This window comes from Pseudophryne corroboree, chromosome 6, assembly GCF_028390025.1.
Source record: "Pseudophryne corroboree isolate aPseCor3 chromosome 6, aPseCor3.hap2, whole genome shotgun sequence".
Taxonomy (NCBI): domain Eukaryota; kingdom Metazoa; phylum Chordata; class Amphibia; order Anura; family Myobatrachidae; genus Pseudophryne; species Pseudophryne corroboree.
In genome coordinates this window covers 349364901-349388491 of record NC_086449.1, presented here as the reverse complement: position 1 = coordinate 349388491, position 23591 = coordinate 349364901, and the positions used below count along the sequence as shown (strand labels likewise).

Below are 23591 nucleotides of genomic sequence, written 5' to 3'. Positions count from 1 at the left end.
TGGCACTGGCCCAGGGCGCCCCTCACAGCGCCGCACTATGTACCGCTGAGCCACGGAGCGCAATTAGTACTGCGCTCCATACCCTGTTGCCGCTATCTTCACCCGGCTCCCCGCTTGCTGGGGGTGACTAACTCGCCACTGATCTTCTGGTTCTGTAAGGGGGTGGCGGCATGCTGCTGGGGTGAGCGATCCCCTGTGGCGGGGAACGTTCGATCTCCTCAGGAGCTCAGTGTCCTGTCAGCGGAGATAGTGGCTCAGACCCCGCAGGGTGGACAATACTCGTCCCCCGAAGCAGGGAGGCTGTTGCCAGCAGCCTCCCCCTGTGCCTAAACTCTAATTACAATAATAAAACTAAAAGAACTCCTATGGAGCTCCCCTAGCTGTGACCGGCTCCTCCGGGCACATTTTCTAAACTGAGTCTGGTAGGGGGGGCATAGAGGGAGGTGCCAGCCCACACTCTCAAACTCTTAAAGTGCCAATGGCTGCTAGTGGATCCGTCTATACCCCATGGTACTAATGTGGACCCCAACATCCTCTAGGACATAAGAGAAACTGGGAGTATGACAAAACCTCTTCCATGTGATGCAAGTCACACCTCCTTTTCAATTATGTGACTTTGTTGGGTGCACATTGTCCCACTGAACACTTTCCTAAAGTTGGGAGGTGCGGTAAGTATAATACAGACTCTGTAAATATGTCAGTTGTTTCAAGAGCTTAAACATACTAGCTAGCCATGAAAACATAAATGAATAGCATCGACCAAATCCCATCTTTATGGTAAATGTATCTTGGCTGCACACTTACTGCTGTGTTTAACATACCTGAAACACTCACCGACTGGTAGATGCAACTAACTTTACTGTACGTAAAATTTTATTTTATAGTTTGTAAAAACAATTTTACCCTTTAAAATATACTATTACTATCACTAGATAATACTGTGTGAATAAGTCACATTGTGATACTCAACCGTTGTTATTTAAAATAATTTAACTACAAAAAAAGAAAAACACTGTCTATTTTAGGCTTAGTGCAGTTGTTTCCTTTACCTTGTTCCTCAATCAAGCATGTGGAAGCTTCCTGTAGAAATACTGCATTTGCCCCTTATTATGCATGTACTATATGTAAATTACTGCATTTACTAAAATTAAGCTAATTTGAAAATGTGACAAAGTTACCTGTAGATCCAAAAAAATAAACTTCGTACAAAATTAAGATAAACCATGTTTTTAAGGGGGGTGGGTTCAATGGATCTACAGTAAACACAGACAAAAGGTCGACCACAAATGGTCGACATGCAAAAGACAACAGTGTCAAAAGGTCGACAAAAGTTTTTTGTATTGTGTTATTTTTGTTTCACCACACCTGAGCCAAATTAGTAGAAACATGTACCCATGCTTTGGGCAAGGTTACTATTCCCAATCGTAATCTATGTGGATTGTAAATAATGAAAAAGTTTAACAAAATAGCAAATAAAAAACCTTGTGTCGACCACTGTCCTATCGAACTTTTGAACTTGTCGACCTTAAGCACTGTTTACCTTTTACCTGTCGACCATTTGGGGTCGACCTACTGACTGTCTATCTTTTTACTGTAGATCTATCAACCCGATACCGTTTTATGGTGCACACTACATTACCTTGCCAGGGCTAACAGGCACCATATCCAATTTGAAAATAAACATAAAATTGTGTTCTCATAGTACAATAAGTGCAGCATTGAGATAGCAAATTCTTCAAATCAACTGCAAAACTTTAATTTGTCTGTTACCTTGGAATATTGTGGTGTTGTTATACATTTCTCTTCTCTGAGCAGTTTTACAGCTTTCAAGTAGGCCTCAAATGTCCTTAGTCTGTGCTCAGCAACACCTAGGTAGACAGAATATGATGGAAATGCAGAGATGGCATGTAGTTCTGTTGAAACTACTTGGATCATACAATGCAAATGCGATTCCTGAAAAAACATGTATGACCTAAGTTTACCACCTTATTTCCACTCACGGGAGATACAGTACAGAAAAGGAAAATTTTCTAGCTCTATTGGCTGTTCGTTAAATACTTAGTTTCCTATAGGCAGTGTTTTGTGGGTATAGACGCAACGTTTGGGGGCGTGGTCCGGATAGTTTTCGTGGCGGGCCGTAGTGGATGCGCAACATCATGCGCAGCCGCTGCGACCCAAAACATGGCGGCCCAGCGACTGCCTCCGCAGCTAGGATGCGGAGGCAGGGGGCTACCCTTCAGATGCAAGCGCATCACTATTTAGCTTCTGTGACTAGGGACCTAATTCAGCATGGATCACTAAATTGCAAAAATGCAAATAAGGCGAATATCAGCAGACTACGCATTATGCGTGCGTAAAGGGCAAATTGCAGTGCGTTCGCAGGCTCAGTGAGATGCGATCACAAATTGATTAGCAGGAAGTGACCATTTGTGGGAGGCAACACGAAGTTTGTGGGAGGCAACACGAAGTTTGTGGGAAGTGGTTAGGAAAATGCAGCAATGGCATTGGGTTGAAATCTCAAGTGGGGGTATTGATGCAAAAAGATTAGTTATAGGCAAATGCTACAAACAGCCAGATATTAGCATACATGAGGAGGAACAACTCTTGCAGTAAATCGAAAGGGCTGCGGGATTGGGGGACATCCTAGTGATTGGGGATTTTAACTATCCTGATAGTAATTGGAGTAACGATTCATGTGTTAAAGCTAGGGGAAACAGGTTCTTAAATATGTTAAAAGATCACTACTTGTCTCAATTAATCGAGGACCCAATTAGGGGTATATCTACTCTAGATCTAGTAATTACTAATAATGTGGACATGTATCATATCGGATACTAAAGTTGGGGAGACTTTGGGTAACAGTGGTCACTATATGATCACATTCGACATCAGTTTCAGGAAACATAGCTATAAGGGTTCAACAAAAACACTTAACTTTAGGAAGGCTAACTTCAGTATGCTGAGATGTGCATTAAACGACATTGAGTGGGAAGTTTTGTTTCATGGTAAGAACACTTCGGAAATGTGGGATGCTTTAAAAGGGATGCTAGATAGCAATATTCACAAATTTATTCCCATGGGCAGTTAGCGCAGGAGAGCCAAACCCAAACAGATGTGGCTTAACAAGAAGGTCAAGTCCGAAATCGATAAAAAGAGGCATGCTTTCAAAGCATTTAAATCTAATGGAAAGGAGGATTCATTCCAGTACTACAATGAATGCAATAAAAGATGCAAAAATGCAATAAGAGCAGCTAAAATTGAAAACGAAAAGCAAATTGCTAGAGAGTAAAACCAATCCAAATTTTTTTTTTTAAATACATAAACAGTAAAAGGTTAAAAGAGGAGGATATAGGTCCAATAAAAGATTAATTTGGAGTATTGTTCAAGGATGACGAATCAAAAGCAGAAATACTGAACAAATTTTTTTCACCGGTGTTCACCAGAGAAGAACTGATGGTGGGAGTAGTGCATAGCGATACTGACAGTAAGGATTCGTGGTTAGATGCTTGTTTAAGTAAAGAAGTAGTCGGGGAGAGATTACGCAAAATAAAGATTAATAAATCACCTGGCCCGGACAGACTTCATCCGAGGGTTCTTATGGAGCTTAGGTCACAACTAGCAAGAACCCTATACTTGATTTTCAATAGTTCAATTAGATCTGGCATGGTACCAAAGGATTGGCGTACAGCAGAGGTAGTGCCATTATTTAAAAAGGGATCCAAAAATCATCCAGGTAACTACAGGCCGATTAGTTTGACATCTATAGTGGGGAAAATATTGGAAGGAATTCAAAGGGATAGCATACAGGAGTATCTGCAGACCCCTAAGATTATTAGCAAGAACCAGCATGGGAGGGACAGATCATGTCAACTTCTACGAGAAAGTGAGCGACAATCTTGACCAAGGAAAAGCAGTGGATGTGGTCTACTTAGATTTTGCAAAAGTCTTCGATACAGTGCCTCACAGGAGATTAATCATCAAATTAAAAAAAGAGCTTGGCCTAGGAAAAACTGTACATGGATAAGTAACTGGCTGGAAAACAGGGTACTGCGAGTAGTGGTCAACGGGAAGTCCTCAAGCTGGACTCCAGTAGTCAGTGGAATACCACAGGGGTCTGTACTCGGGCCACTACTGTTCAACATATTTATCAATGACCTAGAAATAGTCCTGGAAAGCACAGTGTCAATCTTTGCAGATGATACTAAACTGTGTAGGGTAATTAATTCATAAATAGATGTGGAGTCTCTGCAGAATGACTCATCTAAACTTGAAATCTGGGCATCTAAATGGAGAATGAGGTTCAATATAGAAAAATGCAAGGTTATGCATTTCGGGACTAAAAACAAACTTGCATCCTACATATTAAAAGGGGAAAGTCTAGGGGTAACAGTTTTGGAAAAGGATTTGGGGGTACTCATTGATAATAAGATTTTACACTTACCGGTAAATCTATTTCTCGTAGTCCGTAGAGGATGCTGGGACTCCGTAAGGACCATGGGGAATAGACGGGCTCCGCAGGAGACATGGGCACTTTAAGAAAGACTTTAGACTCTGGGTGTGCACTGGCTCCTCCCTCTATGCCCCTCCTCCAGACCTCAGTTAGAGAAACTGTGCCCAGAGGAGATGGACAGTACGAGGAAAGGATTTTGGTAATCCAAGGGCAAGATTCATACCAGCCACACCAATCACACCGTATAACTTGTGATAAACTACCCAGTTAACAGTATGAACAAACAACAAAGTCTCGGTCCAAACCGATGAACTATAATGTAACCCTTATGTAAGCAATAACTATATACAAGTCTTGCAGAAGAAGTCCGCACTTGGGACGGGCGCCCAGCATCCTCTACGGAAATAGATTTACCGGTAAGTGTAAAATCTTATTTTCTCTAACGTCCTAGAGGATGCTGGGACTCCGTAAGGACCATAGGGATTATACCAAAGCACCCAAACGGGCGGGAGAGTGCGGATGACTCTGCAGCACTGATTGAGCAAACAGGAGGTCCTCTTCAGCCAGGGTATCAAACTTATAGAACTTTGCAAAAGTGTTTGACCCCGACCAAGTAGCTGCTCGGCATAGCTGTAGTGCAGAGACCCCTCGGGCAGCCGCCCAAGATGAGCCCACCTTCCTAGTGGAATAAGCCTTAACCAATTTCGGTAACGGCAATCCCGCCGTAGAATGCGCCTGCTGAATCGTGTCACAGATCCAGCGAGCAATAGTCTGCTTTGAAGCAGGGCCGCCAACCTTGTTGGCTGCATACAGGACAAACAGTGCTTCTGTTTTTCTAATCCTAGCCGTTCTGGCTACGTAAATTTTCAAAGCCCTGACCACATCAAGGGACTCTGAATCCTCCATGTCACGTGTAGCCACAGGCACGACAATAGGTTGGTTCATATGAAAGGATGAGACCACCTTAGGTAGGAAGTGAGGACGGGTCCGCAACTCCGCTCAATCCACATGGAAAACCAGATAGGGGCTTTTATGTGATAAAGCCGCCAATTCCGAAACTCGCCTAGCCGAAGCCAAGGCTAACAACATGACCACCTTCCAAGTGAGATATTTAAACTCCGCTGTTTTAAGTGGTCCAAACCAATGTGACTGAAGGAAACTTAACACCACGTTAAGGTCCCAAGGCGCCACCGGAGGTACAAAAGGAGGCTGAATATGCAGTACTCCCTTCACAAAAGTGAAGAAAACGGCCTAGATGGAATTCTTCCGTAGGAGCATTCCTGGCCTCACACCAAGACACATATTTTCGCCATATTCGGTGATAATGTTTTGCTGTCACGTCCTTCCTAGCCTTTATCAGAGTAGGAATGACCTCATCCGGAATGCCCTTTTCCGCTAGGATCCGGCGTTCAACCTCCATGCCGTCAAACGCAGCCGCGGTAAGTCTTGGAACAGACAGGGACCTTGTTGTAACAGGTCCTGCCTTAGAGTAAGAGGCCACAGATCTTCTGTGAGCATTTCTTGCAGATCCGGATACCAGGTCCTTCGTGGCCAATCTGGAACAATTATCTCAACACCTTGGGTATGAGAGGAAGAGGAGGAAACACATAGACCGACTGGAACACCCACGGTGTCACTAGGGCGTCCACCGCTACCGTTGTAGCTTTTTGTTGAGACGGGATGCCATCATGTCTATTTGGGGTAGTCCCCACTGACTTGCAATGTGCGCGAAGACTTCCTGATGAAGTCCCCACTCTCCCGGATGCAGATCGTGTCTGCTGAGGAAGTCCGCTTCCCAGTTGTCCACTCCCGGAATGAACACTGCTGACAGAGCGCTTACATGATTCTCCGCCCAGCGAAGAATTCTGGTGACTTCCGCCATTGCCACTCTGCTCCTTGTGCCGCCTTGGCGGTTGACATGAGCTACTGCGGTGATGTTGTCTGACTGGATCAGAACTGGTCGATTGCGAAGTAAGATCTCCGCTTGACGTAGGGCGTTGTATATGGCCCTTAGTTCCAGGATGTTGATGTGAAGACAAGTCTCTTGACTTGACCAAAGTCCTTGGAAATTTCTTCCCTGTGTGACTGCTCCCCAACCTCGGAGGCTCGCGTCCGTGGTCACCAGGATCCAGTCCTGAATGCCGAACCTGCGGCCTTTCAGGAGGTGAGCACTGTGCAGCCACCACAGGAGAGATATCCTGGCTCTGGGAGACAGGGTGATCCTTTGATGCATTTGTAAATGAGAACCGGACCATTTGTCCAGTAGGTCCCATTGAAAAGTCCTTGCATGGAACCTGCCGAAGGGGACGGCCTCTTACGATGCCACCATCTTCCCCAGGACACGGGCGCAGTGAAGCACTGAAACCTTTTTTGGCTTTAATAGGTTCCTGACCAGAGCTATGAGCTCCTGAGCCTTTTCCATCGGAAGAAAAACCTTTTCCTGTTCCGTGTCCAGAATCAGGCCCAAAAAGGTCAGACGCGTTGTAGGAACCAGCTGGGACTTCGGAAAATTGAGAATCCAGCCGTGCTGTTGCAACGTCCTCACTGATAGTGACACGCTGTCCAGTAACTTCTCTCGGGATCCCGCCTTTATGAGGAGATCATCCAAGTATGGGATAATTGTGACACCCTGCTTGCACAGGAGCACCATCATTTCCGCAATTACCTTGGTGAAAATTCTTGGGGCCGTGGAAAGCCCAAACGGCAAAGTCTGAAATTGGTAATGACAGTCCTGTACCGCAAATCTCAGGAACGCCTGGTGAGGAAGAAAAACCGGAACATGAAGGTAAGCATCCTTTATGTCCAGGGAATCCATCCAACCCCCCCCCCCCTCCCCCTCCCCCTCCAGGCTGGCGATGACCGCTCTGAGCAATTCCATCTTGAACTTGAACTTTTTCAAATACAGGTTCAGGGATTTTAGATTCAAAATGGGTCTGACCGAACCGTCCGGTTTCGGAACCACAAACAGGGTTGAGTAATACCCCTTTCCTTGCTGGAGAAGAGGAACCTTGACTATCACCTGTTGCAGGTACAATTTTTGAATTGCAGTTAACACTTACTCCCTTTCTGAGGGAGAAGCCGGGAGAGCCGATTTGAAAAACCGGCGAGGAGGCATCTCTTCGAATTCCAGCCTGTATCCCTGAGAAACAATCTCTATTGCCCAGGGATCCACCTGTGAGTGAACCCAGACGTGGCTGAAGAATCGAAGAAGTGCCCCCACTTGATCTGGCCCCCCCAGGAAAGCCCCAGCGTCATGCGGTGGATTTTGCAGACGTAGGGGGGGACTTCTGCTCCTGGGAACTAGCTGTGTGCAGCTTTTTTCCCTTGCCTTTACCTCTGGCAAGAAAGGACGATCCCCGTACCTTTTTGCTTTTATTTGAACGAAAGGACTGCATCTGGTAATGACGTGCCTTCTTAGTATGCTGTGGGGGAACATAAGGTAAAAAATTCGATTTACCAGCCGTAGCAGTAGAGACAAGGTCCGAGAGGCCTTCTCCAAACAACTCCTCCCGCTTGTAAGGCAACGACTCCATATGCCGCTTTGAGTCGGCATCCCCCGTCCACTGTCGGGTCCACAAGAGTCGCCTAGCAGAATTAGACATAGCATTTATTCTGGAGCTTAGTAAACAAATGTCTCTTTGAGCATCCCTCATATATAACGCAGCATCCTTGATATGCTCTAGGGTCATTAGAATGGCATCCTTGTCTAGGGTCTCAATCTCTGTAGACAAGGAATCTGTCCATGCTGCGACAGCACTACAAACCCAGGCAGACGCCATAGCCGGCCTAACAACAGTACCAGAATGTGTGTAAATGTACTTCATGGTAACTTCCTGCTTACGATCCGCAGGATCCTTGAGGGTAGCAGTATCCTGGGAAGGCAGTGCCACCATCTTGGATAAGCGCGTCAACGTCTTGTCTACCTTAGGCGAAGATTCCCATCGTATCCTGTCCTTTTGTGGGAAGGGATACGCCATAAGAATCCTTTTGGGAACTTGTAGCCTCCTGTCTGGAGATTCCCAAGCATTTTCGCACAATTCGCTTAGTTCAAATGAGGACGGAAAGGTGATCTCAGGCTTTTTCTCTTTATACATGTGTACCCTCGTGTCAGGGACAGGGGGTTCCTCAGTAATATGCAAAACCTCTTTAATAGCAATGATCATGTAACGAATACCTTTAGTCACTTTTGGCTGTAATTTTGCATCCTCATAGTCGACACTGGAATCTGAATCCGTGTCGGTATCTGTGTCAGTGATCTGGGATAATGTGCGTTTCTGAGACCCAGAAGGTCCCGGTGACACTGGGACAGGCATGGTCTGACTACCTGACTGATCCCTAGCCTCAGTCTTGTCTAATCTCGTATGCAATAAATTTACATTAGCATTCAAGACATTCCACATATCCATCCAGTCCGGTGTCGGCGTTGCCGACGGCGACCTGACAATCATGCACTCCCCCTCCTCCTTAGGCGAGCCTTCATCGTCAAACATGTCGACACACGCGTACCGACACACCCCACACACACAGGGTAACACTTTTCTGAAGACAGGTTCCCCTTTAGGCCCTTTGGAGAGACAGAGAGAGAGTATGCCAGCACACACCCCAGCGCTATATGACCCCGGAGAAAAACACAGAATATTTACCCAGTAGCGCTGCTGTAATGTATAATCGCCAATTATGTGGCCCCCCCCTCTACTTTAAAACCCTCTTTCACCATGTGTCAAGCAGGGGAGAGTCCGGGGAGCTTCCTCTCAGCGGAGCTATGGAGAGAAAATGGCGCTGGTGAGTGCTGAGGGAGAAGCCCCGCCCCCTCGGCGGCGAGCTTCTGTCCCGCTCAAACTTAATGAAATATGGCGGGGGCTCATTTATATACATGTACAATGCCCACCTGTACATGTATATAGTCATTTGCCATAGGAGAGGTATTCTATTGCTGCCCAGGGCGACCCCCTGCGCCCTGCACCCCGTACAGTGACCGGAGTGTGTGAGGTGTATGGGAGCAATGACGCACAACTGCAGTGCTGTGCGTTACCTCAGTGAAGCACCCGAGAGCTTCTGCCGCCTCAGTATCTTCTTTCTTTGTTTCTTCCGGCTCTGTGAGGAGAACAGCGGCGCGGCTCTGGGATGAACGCCCAGGAGGAACCTGTGTTCCACTTCCTCTGGAGCTAATGGTGTCCAGTAGCCGAGAAGCAGAGCCTATCATTTAAGTAGGTCTGCTCCTCTCTCCTCAGTCCCTCGATGCAGGGAGTCTGTTGCCAGCAGAGCTCCCTGAAAATAAGAAAAAACAAAATGCTTTCTTAGCAGGAAACTCAGGAGAGCTCCCTGCAGTGCACCCATCTACCTCTGGGCACAGTCTAAAACTGAGGTTTGGAGGAGGGGCATAGAGGGAGGAGCCAGTGCACACCCAGAGTCTAAAGTCTTTCTTAAAGTGCCCATGTCTCCTGCGGAGCCCGTCTATTCCCCATGGTCCTTACGGAGTCCCAGCATCCTGTAGGACGTTAGAGAAAATAAACTTAATAACCGTATACAATGTCAAAGCGCAGTAAAGAGGGCAAGTAAGGTGTTAGCGTGCATAAAACAGGGAATTGAGACAAAGGACGAGGATGTAATTCTGCTGCTGTACAAATCGTTGGTTCGTCCGCACCTGGAATATGGTGTTCAGTTTTGGGCACCACGGTATAGAAAAAAAGAAAAAGACAAAAAAAAATAAGATTTTACTCACCGGTAAATCTATTTCTCGTAGTCCGTAGTGGATGCTGGGGACTCCGTAAGGACCATGGGGAATAGATGGCTCCGCAGGAGACTGGGCACATCTAAAGAAAGCTTTAGGACTATCTGGTGTGCACTGGCTCCTCCCCCTATGACCCTCCTCCAAGCCTCAGTTAGGACACTGTGCCCGGAAGAGCTGACACAATAAGGAAGGATTTTGAATCCCGGGTAAGACTCATACCAGCCACACCAATCACACCGTATAACTCGTGATAGGAACCCCGGTTAACAGTATGATAACAATGGAACCTCTGAATAGATGGTTCGCAATAACAACCCGATTTGTGTAACAATAACTATTTACAAGTATTGCAGACAATCCGCACTTGGGATGGGCGCCCAGCATCCACTACGGACTACGAGAAATAGAATTACCGGTGAGTAAATTCTTATTTTCTCTGACGTCCTAGTGGATGCTGGGGACTCCGTAAGGACCATGGGGATTATACCAAAGCTTCCAAACGGGCGGGAGAGTGCGGATGACTCTGCAGCACCGAATGAGAGAACTCCAGGTCCTCCTCAGCCAGGGTATCAATTTTATAAAATTTTGCAAACGTGTTTGCCCCTGACCAAGTAGCAGCTCGGCCAAGTTGTAAAGCCGAGACCCCTCGGGCAGCCGCCCAAGATGAGCCCCCTTCCTTGTGGAATGGGCTTTTAGAGATTTAGGCTGCGGTAGTCCCACCGCAGAATGCGCAAGCTGAATAGTGCTACAAATCCAGCGCGCTATAGTCTGCTTAGAAGCAGGAGCACCCAGCTTGTTGGGTGCATCTAGGATAAACAGCTAGTCAGTTTTCCTGACTCCAGCCGTCCTGGAAATATAATTTTTCAGGGCCCTGACTACGTCCAGTAACTTGGAATCCTCCAGGTCCCTAGTAGCCGCAGGCACCACAATAGGTTGGTACAAGTGAAAACCTGATACCACCTTCGGGAGAAAGTGAGGACGAGTCCTCAACTCTGCCCTATCCATATGGAAAGTCAGGTAAGGGCTTTTTTATGACAAAGCCGCCAATTCTGACACATGCCTGGCCGAAGCCAGAGCCAACACATGACCACTTTTCATGTGAGATATTTCAAATCCACGGTTTTAAGTGTCTCAAACCAATGTGATTCCAGGAACTCCAAAACCACACTGAGATCCCAAGGTGCCACTGGGGCACAAAGAAGGGGCTGAATATGCAGCACTCCCTTACAACGTCTGAACTTCAGGCTGACATCCTTCCTGGCTTTGATCAGGATAAGAATGACTTCCTCCGGAATGCCTTTTTCACTCAGGATCCGGTGTTCAACCGCCATGCCGTCAATGCAGCCGCGGTAAGTCTTTGAACAGACAGGGCCCCTGCTGCAGCAGATCCTGTCTGAGTGACCGAGGCCATGGGTCCTCTGAGATCATCTCCTGAAGTTCCAGGTACCAAGCCCTTCTTGGCCAATCCGGAACAATGAGTATAGTTCTTACTCCTCTTTTTCTTATTATCCTCAGTACCTTGGGTATGAGAGGGAGAGGAGGGAACACATAAACCGACTGGTACACCCGCGATGTCACTAGAGCGTCCACAGCGATCGCCTGAGGTTCCCTTGACCTGGCGCAATATCTTTTTTATTGAGGCGGGACGCCATCATGTCCACCTGTGATCTTTCCCAACGGTTTACCAGCATTTGGAAGACTTCTGGATGAAGTCCCTATTCTCCCGGGTGGAGTCTGCTGCGGAAGTCTGCTTCCCAGTTGTCCACTCCCGGAATGAACACTGCTGCCAGTGCTACCACATGATTTTCCGCCCAACGGGGAATCCCTGTGGCTTCTGCCATCGCCCTCCTGCTTCTTGTGCCGCCCTGCCTGTTTACATGGGCGAGCGCCGTGATGTTGTCTGATTGGATCAGTACGGCTGGTGAAGCAGGGGCCTTGTTTTGCTTAGGGCCTTGTAAATGGCTCTTATCTCCAGAAAATTTATGTTAAGTGAAAAACTCCTGTTTGGACATAGTCCTTGGAATTTTATTCCCTGTGTGACTGCACCCCAGCCCCGAAGGCTGGCATCCGTGGTCACCAGGACCCAGTCCTGTATTCCGAATCTGCGGCCCTCTAGTAGATGAGCCCTCTGCAGCCACCACCGCAGCGACACCCTTGTTCTTGCCGACCGGGTTATCCGCTGCTGTATCTGGAGATGGGACCCGGACCATTTGTCCAACAGGTCCCACTGGAGAATCCTTGCGTGGAACTTTCCGAATGGAATTGCTTCGTAAGAAGCTACCATTTTTCCCAGGACTCGTGTGCATTGATGTACCGACACCTGTCCCGGTCTTAGGAGGTTTCTGACTAGAGATGACAACTCCTCGGCTTTTTCCATTGGAAGAAACACTTTCTTCTGGTCTGTTTCCAGAATCATTCCCAGGAACAGAAGACGTGTCGTCGGGACCAGCTGTGACTTTGGAATTGAGAATCCAGTCCTGCTGTTGCAGCACTTCCCGAGAAAGTGCTACCCCCTTACCAACTGTTCCTTGGACCTCGCCTTTATCAGGAGATCGTCCAAGTACGGGATAATTAAAACTCCCTTCTTGCGAAGGAGTATCATCATTTCGGTCATTACCCATGGTAAAGACCCTCGGTGCCGTGGATAATCCAAACGGCAGCGTCTGGAACTGATAGTGACAGTCCTGTACCACAATCTTAAGGTACTCCTGGTGAGGAGGGTAAATGGGGACATGCAGGTAAGTATCCTTGATGTCCAGAGAGACCCTGTAATCCCCCTCGTCCAGGATCGCATTAATCGCCCTGAGCGATTCCATCTTGAACTTGAATCTTTTGTTATATGTGTTCAAGGATTTTAAAGTTAAGATGGGTCTCACCGAACCGTCCGGTTTCGGTACCACAAACATTGTGTAAAAGTAACCCTTTTCCTGTTGAAGGAGGGGTACCTTGATAATCACTTGCTGTGAATACAGTTTTTTTTTTTTTTTTTTGGATAGCCACCAACACTGCCTCCCTGGCAGAGGGAGTTGCCGGTAAGGCAGATTTTAGGAAACGGCGGGGGGGAGACGTCTCGAATTCCAGCCTGTACCTCTGAGAAACTGTTTGAAGAACCCAGGGATCCACCTGTGAGAGAGCCCACTGTGCGCTGAAATTTCTGAGACGGGCCCCCACCGTACCCGGGTCCGCCTGAGCAGCCCCAGCGTCATGCTGTGGACTTACCGGACGCAGGGGAGGACTTCTGCTCCCGGGAACTAGCTGTGTGCTGCAGCTTTTTCCCTCTACCGTTTCCTCTTGGCAGAAAAGATGAGCCTCTAGCCCTCTACTTTTCTGGGGCCGAAGGGACTGTACCTGATAATACAGTGCTTACTTTTGCTGTGGGGTAGCTTGTGGCAAAAGTTTTGATTTCCCAGCCGTAGCTGTGGAAACGAGGTCTGAAAGACCATCCCCAAACAGTTCCACCCCCTTCTAGGGCAAACTTCCATGTGCCGTTTTGAACCGGCATCGCCCGACCATTGCCGAGTCCATAACCCCCGTCTGGCGGCAATGGTTTTACATAGCGCTTATTAGTGATGCCAGTCGGCAAATATCCCTCTGTGCATCACGCATGTATAAGACAGCGTCTTTTATATGCTCTATTTTCAGCAAAATATTGTCCCTATCTATAGTATAAATATTATCCGACAGGGAATCTGACCACGCAGCTGCCGCATTGCACATCCATGCCGAGGCAATAGCAGGTCTCAATATAATGCCCGTGTGTGTGTATATAGCTTTAAGGGTAGTTTTCTGCTTTCTATCAGCAGGTCCTTCAGGACGGCCGTATCCGTGACGGTAGTGCCACCTTTTTTAATAAGCGTGTAACCGCTTTATCTACCCTAGGGGTTATTTCCCAACGTGACCTATCCTCTGGCGGAAAAGGGTACGCTGCTTAGAAATTATCAATTTCTTATCGGGGGAAGTCCACGCTTCCTCACACACCTCATATCAATTCCTCAGATGCAGGAAAACTACCGGTAGTTTTCTGTCACCAAACATAATACCCTTTTTTGTGGTATCTGGGGTATTATCAAAAATGTGTAATACATTTTTCATTGCCTCAATCATGTAACGGGTGGCCCTATTGGAAGGTACACTAGTCTCATCGTCGTCGACACTGGAGTCGGTATCCGTGTCAACATCTGTGTCTGCCATCTGGAGGTAGCGGGCGTTTTAGAGCCCCTGATGACATGTGAGACGCTTGGACAGGCACAAGCTGAGCAGCCGGCTGTCCTATGTCGTCAAACCTTTTATGTAAGGAGTTGACACTGTCACGTAATTCCTTCCATAAGTCCATCCACACCGGTGTCGACCCCGCAGGGGGTGACATCCCATTCACAGGCATTTGCTCCGCCTCCACATCATTATCCTCATCATACATGTCGACACAGCAGTACCGACACACAGCACACACACAGGGAATGCTCTGACAGAGGACAGGACCCCACAAAGCCCTTTGGGGAGACAGAGGGAGAGTATGCCAGCACACACCAGAGCGCTATATATCACAGGGATATCACCTATAGAGAGTGTTTTCCCTTATAGCTGCATAATATATATATATATATACTGCGCCTAATTTGTGCCCCCCCTCTCTTTTTAACCCTTTTCTGTAGTGCAGGACATGGGGAGAGCCAGGGAGCGATCCCTCCAGCAGAGCTGTGAGGGAAAATGGCGCCAGTGTGCTGAGGGAGATGGCTCCGCCCCTTTTTCGGCGGGCTTTCTCCCGCTATTGTAAAAGTTCTGGCAGGGGTTAATAAACACCTATATAGTCCCTGGGGCTATATATGGGGTCAGTTCGCCAGCCAAGGTGTTAATATTGCTGCTCAGGGTGCCCCCCCCCCAGCGCCCTGCACCCACCAGTGACCGCAGTGTGTGGTGTGCATGAGGAGCAATGGCGCACAGCTGCAGTGCTGTGCGCTACCTTGGAGAAGACAGAAGTCTTCAGCCGCCGATTTTCCGGACCACCTTCTTGCTTCTGGCTCTGTAAGGGGGACGGCGGCGCGGCTCCGGGAACGGACGACGAGGTCGGGTCCTGTGTTCGATCCCTCTGGAGCTAATGGTGTCCAGTAGACTAAGAAGCCCAAGCTACCACCACTTAGGTAGGTTCGCTTCTTCTCCCCTTAGTCCCTCGGTGCAGTGAGCCTGTTGCCAGCAGGTCTCACTGAAAATAAAAAACCTAACATATACTTTCTTCCTAGGAGCTCAGGAGAGCCCCTAGTGTGCATCCAGCTCAGCCGGGCACAGAAATCTAACTGAGGCTTGGAGGAGGGTCATAGGGGGAGGAGCCAGTGCACACCAGATAGTCCTAAAGCTTTCTTTAGATGTGCCCAGTATCCTGCGGAGCCGTCTATTCCCCATGGTCCTTACGGAGTCCCCAGCATCCACTAGGACGTCAGAGAAAGAAAGATATCGGTGAACTCGAAAGGGTTCAAAGGCGAGCTACTAAACTGATTAAAGGGCTAGTGGGACTGGATTACGAGGAAAGGCTTACTAGGTTGAACATGTATACACTGGAAAAGAGGCGTCTAAGAGGAGACATTATTAATGTCTTCAAATATGTAAAGGGGCACTACAAAGAGTTATCAGAGGAATTATTTATTAAAAGAACTCTGTTTAGGACATGTGGGCACTCGCTGAGGCTGGAGGAGAGAAAATGACGCACGCAACGGAGGAAAGGGTTCTTCACTGTTAGGGCAATAAGGATTTGGAATTCCTTGCCAGGAAAGGTGGTAATGGTGGACACTGTAAATGCATTTAAAAGGGGATTGGATGAATTTTTGATTTAAAAGGATATCCAAGGTTACAACATTTAAAATATTGAAGTTGTTAATCCGGGTGTAACATGATTTGCAGTTGTTAACTAGTCCTAAAACATTCTTCAGCAGGTACATTAAAATCAACTCAACTTAATACAAAATACAGGTTGAACGCGATGGGCATTTTGCCTCTTTTCAACCTCGAATACTAGGTTACTATGTTTTCAGGGCGTATATCGGACGTCAACTGCGTTCGCTTAGAATTAAAAACATGTCGCCGGTACGACTGCATCCGCATTATTTTAATTAGGCATTGGTCTAACGCAACTGTCGATGGTACTCTGTTTCTACATATGGATTGCTATTCAGCGAATGCATACGCAGAAGTGTGATCGCATCGGTGGGGGTCTTGTACCATTTCAGTGCGGCTTCACATTTTTTTTAAGCAGTAGCAGTTTTGAGACTATCACAATTTCAGTCTCAGTAGCGATCCATGCTGAATTAGGCCCCAGGCTAATAATCTTATCCAGTCCTGGACTTAATAAAGCATTACCTGAAAAAGGGACTCAATGGACCTCTTAGATTCAACAAGCTTTGAACCAGAGGGTCAAGTGCACAGAGACCGCTGAACAAGATATTCTAGCCACTATGAGATCAGCATCCACCAGATATTCGGATGTCTCAAGAATATGCTCTATCAAAGTCACAAACTCAAACCAGGGTTTACTTGACTGCAAACTGTATAACAAATGCTGCTCCAATTACTTCTCCATTGTCTTGTAAACAAAGCTGAGCTTTGGTTGTGTCTAGGAGAGGCTTCAAATGTAACAAATAGATATAGAGATGCCATGACCTGAATATTCATCAGGAAGACCAGCTTCCAAGCAACAAACTGAAGGTTTGCTGAATACAAAGGCTCAAACGGAGACAACTTGAGAGCAGTGAGGACCAGATTAGGATCCCACAGTGCTACAGATGGATGAAACAGTGGTTGACCACGCAACCCACCTCGTAGAAAAATGTTCAAACCTCCAGAAGAAGGGCCAGATGCCACTTTAAATAAATGGACAGGGCCCAAATATGTACTTTCAAAAAACAAAGTTTTAAACAGGCCTCCAAAGCCCCTTGCAAATAGGCAAAGAAACGAGAGTACCGTAACTTTGGAGGTATGAAAGATGTAGAGTTTCCAAAACCTGTGGTAATTGCAAGGCACAACTGGTTTCCGGCCCGCAACATAGTACAGACGACCGAGAGAGAAAAACCTTTAACCTTTAAAAGGCCGGTCAAAAAAGCCACAACAGCCAGGCCTTTTAAGCCAACCGAGGAAGGTCATTGTGTAGTAACTGGCCACGTAGCAGCAGGTCTGGTCAAAGCAAAAGACAACACCCGGAAATTGCAGACACTTTGAGAATGTTGGCATACCACGACCTTCGCAGCCAGTCTGCAGCCACTAAGAGTACAGTCATCCATTAATCCTTGATCATCTTGAGTACCCAAGGCAACTTTGGGATCAGGGGAAACAGATACACCAGATGAAAATCCCACAAAACAGTTATGGCATTCCCCGCAAAAGCCATCGAATATTTGGATCTCAGACAATAGTGTGGATCTTTGAAGTTGTACCGAGAGGCAATGATGACCCCCTGTGGAAGGCCACATTTCCGAACAAACTGTTGGTAGACCTCTGGATAGAGAGACCACTCCCCTCTGCTTCCTAGTTTCACACTCCAGGTATGAACACCACCGAGAGTGCTGGCACAATGGCCTCTGCCCAGGAAAGAATTTGGACCACCTCCATCATTGCTCCCACGCTCTTTATGCCTCCCTGATAATTTACATATACTACCTCTGTGGCGTTGTCAGACTGAATTCGCACTGGTTGGCCTGCCAGAACAGATTGAGCCCCCATGAGAGCAAGAAAGATAGCTAAGCACTCAAGCACATTGATTGGAAGAGCGGTCTCAGACAGTGCAGTGATTGCAAAAACGCGCCATAGCGCGTATTTTACCCAATATTCAGGCCCGGGGACTCACTTTTTCTGAATGGGTGTGTCCCCAGGGACACGCTGCACTGCGATTGGCTACAGGTGTAATGACTGATGTTTCTGTTACCCAGCTGCAGAGAGGACTCAAAATGTGGAGACGGAGCCTCTTGGGCAAGGGAGACAATCAATCATTAAACCTCTAGCCAATTGGAGTGAAGCGCGTACCCAGGGACCCACCCATTGAAAAAAAAGTGTATATGGTGCTTCCTGGGCACTCTGGCAGCGACAATGACCATCTGTGCATTCATAACACAGCAGCTACCAGCCTGTTCAGTGCTGGCGCTGCTCCTTTAGATTTAAACCACAAGGAGGGGGAGCCACACACCTCTGATATCCTGCATGCTCCACTAAGCGCAGCAGGGAAGGGGTTGGGGAGTATGTTCCAGGCGCGCACACCGCACAGGAGTATCTGGCAGTGAAGGAGGGAAGGGGCCCCGCTACACTACTAGTGTTTGCATTCGTCCTTGATCCTCTCTATGCAGTCCGGCACAAAGCAGGTTTAGATCTCACTGTACACACACCCTTACCACCTGTGATTTACGGAGATCAGCGGTAGCCTCTGCTTGATTTATTAGGCTGTGCTGTGAACGGAGCTCGGAGGTGGTGGGGGAGGGCTGCAGTGTCCATAAAGTTATTACTGTGTGCAGCCAGCTCCCAGCACAGACCTAGGCTAAGCACAAGGAGGCACAAGCGAGGGGTGAGGGGCGCTGAATGTTCAGCTCATAGAACCGAATAGGCTGAGCTGTAGTTTGCACTGCAGGGAGACATGTAATAGCAGCCACTAGCAACAGCAGGTTGGATCCTGTCCCCTCTCTCTCTCCCTGGCCATATTACACAATCTCTAGCCTGCACATCTAGCAGTATGGACTCCCTGCCCTGCTTCACGCAGGAAAGTAGCTGCAGATTTGGGCACCCAGTCATGGCAGACACGTGGCTGTTTGCACCTTCCTGTAGCTACTTTGAGCAGGGTCTGGTGTACGTGTATGTCCTGGGCATTGTGCATGGGGTACTTCCTGCATGCATCTGCATGGGTGGCGCAACACTTAAACACTAAAATGTAATCAATACTTTGCAAACTGCACTCTTTGATGTTGACTGCATTTCCAAAATGCTTAAACTCTGGAAAGGTGCCTGATAGGCAACACCATCTATAAATGGCGTTGCCTATAGAAGTCTATGGGCTTCTGTACGCAGAAATCCCCAGAGAGGGATCCTTCTGATCTATCTCCCCCGCCCCCCTCCCCCCCGCATGCGCTGGCTCATGGTCATAAATCCAGAAGTCATAACTTTGCAAGGGACTGATATCAGAAGAGTTGTCCCGTACGTACGTAAGAAAGCATGCATACATCATTAATAAATGCCGGTATGCATCCGATAAGGGACCCACAGTAGCTACATAAACATAGAAATTAGAATAATCCATGTGCACACCCAAGCATTTTTTTGTAAAACATTGGTAAAGTGGAGGAGTTGGGACCAGAAAAGGGAGGGGTCAGGATAAGTCATTAAATCACCCCGCATAAAATAAAAAAGTCTAGATCCTCCGCTGACACAGGCGTGGGTCCCCAACCAGGTGTCCACCAGCAGTATAGGCAAAAGACTGCTGCACTACCTTACACACAGGTCCCGGCAAGGAGTACACGCCACCTCTAATATCCGGCAGACTTCACTGAGTGCAACAGCAAGGAGCGGGAGAGGGGGGGGGGAGGAACTATCGCAAGAGGCTAGAACACGGTCCCCATCTCCAGGAGTCTAGTAGATTCCAGTGGTGAAGGAAATGGGTTGCAGCACTGCTGCATACACAAGTCTCGACAAGGAGTTAGCACCACCAGCCCTGTATCAAACCTCCACAGGAGAGGAGCAAAGTCCGGCTGATGAACAAACTGATGTCAGGGACTAATCAGTGCACCTGCTCAGATCCACCATGGACCTAAAAAATAAATGTGAAAGCATTGCAGGGGCAGAGAGGTGCTGGGAACAGCTGCTGGATGATGTGCAGAATTGAATAGCTTTTAGAACACGGTGCCCACAGAGGGTATCACCCTTCCTGTCTGATCTCATTCAATTCCCTCTATCAGGTATCATTGTGCAGCGGTCACTATCTCCCTAGTCACCCACAATCTCCGTCATCCACTCTCTGTCTGTTACCCCTTCCCTACCCCCAGTACTGACTGCCCTTACCACCAGCTCTACCCCATCTTCTCCATGCCTCTCCCCCCATATTTTGTGATGGAACCCAGAAACAGTGGAGTAGGACCTCAATTTTTTAAAGTAATGGGTCCACGGGATCCACAAATTTTCTCTTTCATCCACTAGGGGACACTGGAGTCTTATACAGTAGGGGTGTGAAGCTTGCAACCGGAGGTGTGGCACAATCTAAAATTAGCATTGTCTGCACAGTCGGCTCCTCCCCCTTCACATCCCCCCTCCCTCAGTTTGAAAAATTGTGCCAAGGAGATAACAGGCACTGAAGGGAGCTCCTGCTCCATTACAGAAAACTCAGGCTGCGTCAACCTAATGAAAAGGGGGACAAAAGCTTTTGAATTAGAGAGACAATGATCCCTAATAAAGGGGATCTGCATCTCTCTATGGAAAATCCGGAGCACAGAGTCAGCATTTCCAGGGGCAGTGAGTACTGGTGGTTAATATGGGCCTTAGATAGAAAGGCAGAGACTATTAGCAGGACTCCTTCCAATTCCCACAACTTGAGTTTTAAAAGATTATTATTATTATTATTATTATCTGGCCAGTGTGCACGCTGCTGCCTCCAGGCTTCCTGTAACTTAAGTCCTGGCAGACTAGCAGCGCAGCTCCCCCGCCGCCCCCACTTCTTTTATACACAGCGCGGGCTCAAACACTCCCTGGCCAGCTTCTACTCCCGCTGCAGGTCAGCTCCCTCCCCACCTCCCCTCTACATCGGAAGCGGCTGTCAGCGGCGGCATCCTCACAGTGGGGACGTGCACTGACCTCCCGCCGCACGCTGTAATGGTCTCTCGCCCACTCCCGTCGCCAGCGGAGGGCTGAGGGAGACACATCGCGGCTGTCAGCGGCGGCATCCTCACATACAGCGGGACGCGCACTGACCTCTCGCCGCACGCTGAAATGGTGAAAAGGGAGACACAGCGCGCCTGTCAGTAGCAGCATCACACACTACGGGGCGCTTGGGAAATGCGTCCACCGCCCGCTCAGATGGTCTCTCGTCCCTTCCCGCCGCCGGCAGAGGGCTGAGGGTGACGACAAAGGGGGAAATGAATAAAAAGGTAACTTTTTTGCTAGTAAGCCCGGCCTGGGGCAGCCGTTAAGGGGGGAGAGTGACCCTAGGAAGGACCCAGAGAGCCTTAGTAATATATATTTTTTAAATAAATGGCGGCCATTTTTAAATGAATAGAGGCGCCAAAAGGACTCTAAGGCGTTATCACCTTTAGAATAGACAGGCTTCCTGGCCAGTCAGAGCAGAGGGACGGGTTATTATAATAGAGCAACTACTCCCTCTACTGGACATTTGTATTTAGGACTCTGCTGCAATGGATTTTCAATGTATTCTGACAGGCATTTTTATGCTTTAGATTTTCAAGGGACTTCTAATCAAAAGATCCCGATGAAATGATGGGAAAGACTGGATCACAACCCCGACCTCAGAACTGCAATACAGTTGGGTGTGCGAGGGTTGCAACGAGGCTGGTGATATTATTATTATTATAAATTTCTCTATCGTCCTAGTGGATGCTGGGGTTCCTGAAAGGACCATGGGGAATAGCGGCTCCGCAGGAGACAGGGCACAAAAAGTAAAGCTTTAGGATCAGGTGGTGTGCACTGGCTCCTCCCCCTATGACCCTCCTCCAAGCCTCAGTTAGATTTTTGTGCCCGGCCGAGAAGGGTGCAATCTAGGTGGCTCTCCTAAAGAGCTGCTTAGAAAAGTTTAGCTTAGGTTTTTTATTTTACAGTGAGTCCTGCTGGCAACAGGATCACTGCAACGAGGGACTTAGGGGAGAAGAAGTGAACTCACCTGCGTGCAGGATGGATTGGCTTCTTTGGCTACTGGACATTAGCTCCAGAGGGACGATCACAGGTACAGCCTGGATGGTCACCGGAGCCTCGCCGCCGGCCCCCTTGCAGATGCTGAAACGAGAAGAGGTCCAGAATCGGCGGCAGAAGACTCCTCAGTCTTCTTAAGGTAGCGCACAGCACTGCAGCTGTGCGCCATTTCCTCTCAGCACACTTCACACGGCAGTCACTGAGGGTGCAGGGCGCTGGGAGGGGGGCGCCCTGGGAGGCAAATGAAAACCTTTTTTGGCTAAAAATACCTCACATATAGCCTCCGGGGGCTATATGGAGATATTTAACCCCTGCCAGAATCCATTAAAGAGCGGGAGACGAGCCCGCCGAAAAAGGGGCGGGGCCTATCTCCTCAGCACACAGCGCCATTTTCCCTCACAGAAAGGCTGGAGGGAAGGCTCCCAGGCTCTCCCCTGCACTGCACTACAGAAACAGGGTTAAAACAGAGAGGGGGGGCACTAATTTGGCGTTAGAAATATATAAAAGATGCTATAAGGGAAAACACTTATATAAGGTTGTCCCTATATAATTATAGCGTTTTTGGTGTGTGCTGGCAAACTCTCCCTCTGTCTCTCCAAAGGGCTAGTGGGTCCTGTCCTCAATCAGAGCATTCCCTGTGTGTGTGCTGTGTGTCGGTACGTGTGTGTCGACATGTATGAGGACGATGTTGGTGAGGAGGCGGAGCAATTGCCTGTAATGGTGATGTCACTCTCTAGGGAGTCGACACCGGAATGGATGGCTTATTTAGGGAATTACGTGATAATGTCAACACGCTGCAAGGTCGGTTGACGACATGAGACGGGCGACAAACAATTAGTACCGGTCCAGACGTCTCAGAAACACCGTCAGGGGTTTTAAAACGCCCGTTTACTTTAGTCGGTCGACACAGACACGGACACTGAATCCAGTGTCGACGGTGAATAAACAAACGTATTCCTTATTAGGGCCACACGTTAAGGGCAATGAAGGAGGTGTTACATATTTCTGATACTACAAGTACCACAAAAGAGGGTATTATGTGGGATGTGAAAAAACTACCGTAGTTTTTCCTGAATCAGATAAATTAAATGAAGTGTGTGATGATGCGTGGGTTCCCCCCCGATAGAAAATTATGGGCGGTATACCCTTTCCCGCCAGAAGTTAGGGCGCGTTGGGAAACACCCCTTAGGGTGGATAAGGCGCTCACACGCTTATCAAAACAAGTGGCGGTACCGTCTATAGATAGGGCCGTCCTCAAGGAGCCAGCTGACAGGAGGCTGGAAAATATCATAAAAAGTATATACACACATACTGGTGTTATACTGCGACCAGCGATCGCCTCAGCCTGGATGTGCAGAGCTGGGGTGGCTTGGTCGGATTCCCTGACTAAAAATATTGATACCCTTGACAGGGACAGTATTTTATTGACTATAGAGCATTTAAAGGATGCATTTTCTATATATGCGAGATGCACAGAGGGATATTTGCACTCTGGCATCAAGAGTAAGTGCGATGTCCATATCTGCCAGAAGATGT

At 48.0% G+C, this 23591-nt stretch overlaps 1 protein-coding gene across 5 annotated transcripts in view; it reads right to left on the bottom strand.

The window, feature by feature from the left end:
- IREB2 (iron responsive element binding protein 2) overlaps positions 1-23591 on the bottom strand; it is a 271408-nt gene that overhangs the window by 111534 nt on the left and 136283 nt on the right. For all 5 annotated transcript variants that reach the window (XM_063926565.1, XM_063926564.1, XM_063926562.1 and 2 more), the window contains one exon: positions 1771-1868. In XM_063926565.1, the coding sequence (XP_063782635.1) occupies positions 1771-1868 (98 nt within the window). The remainder of the gene's footprint in view (positions 1-1770; positions 1869-23591) is intronic.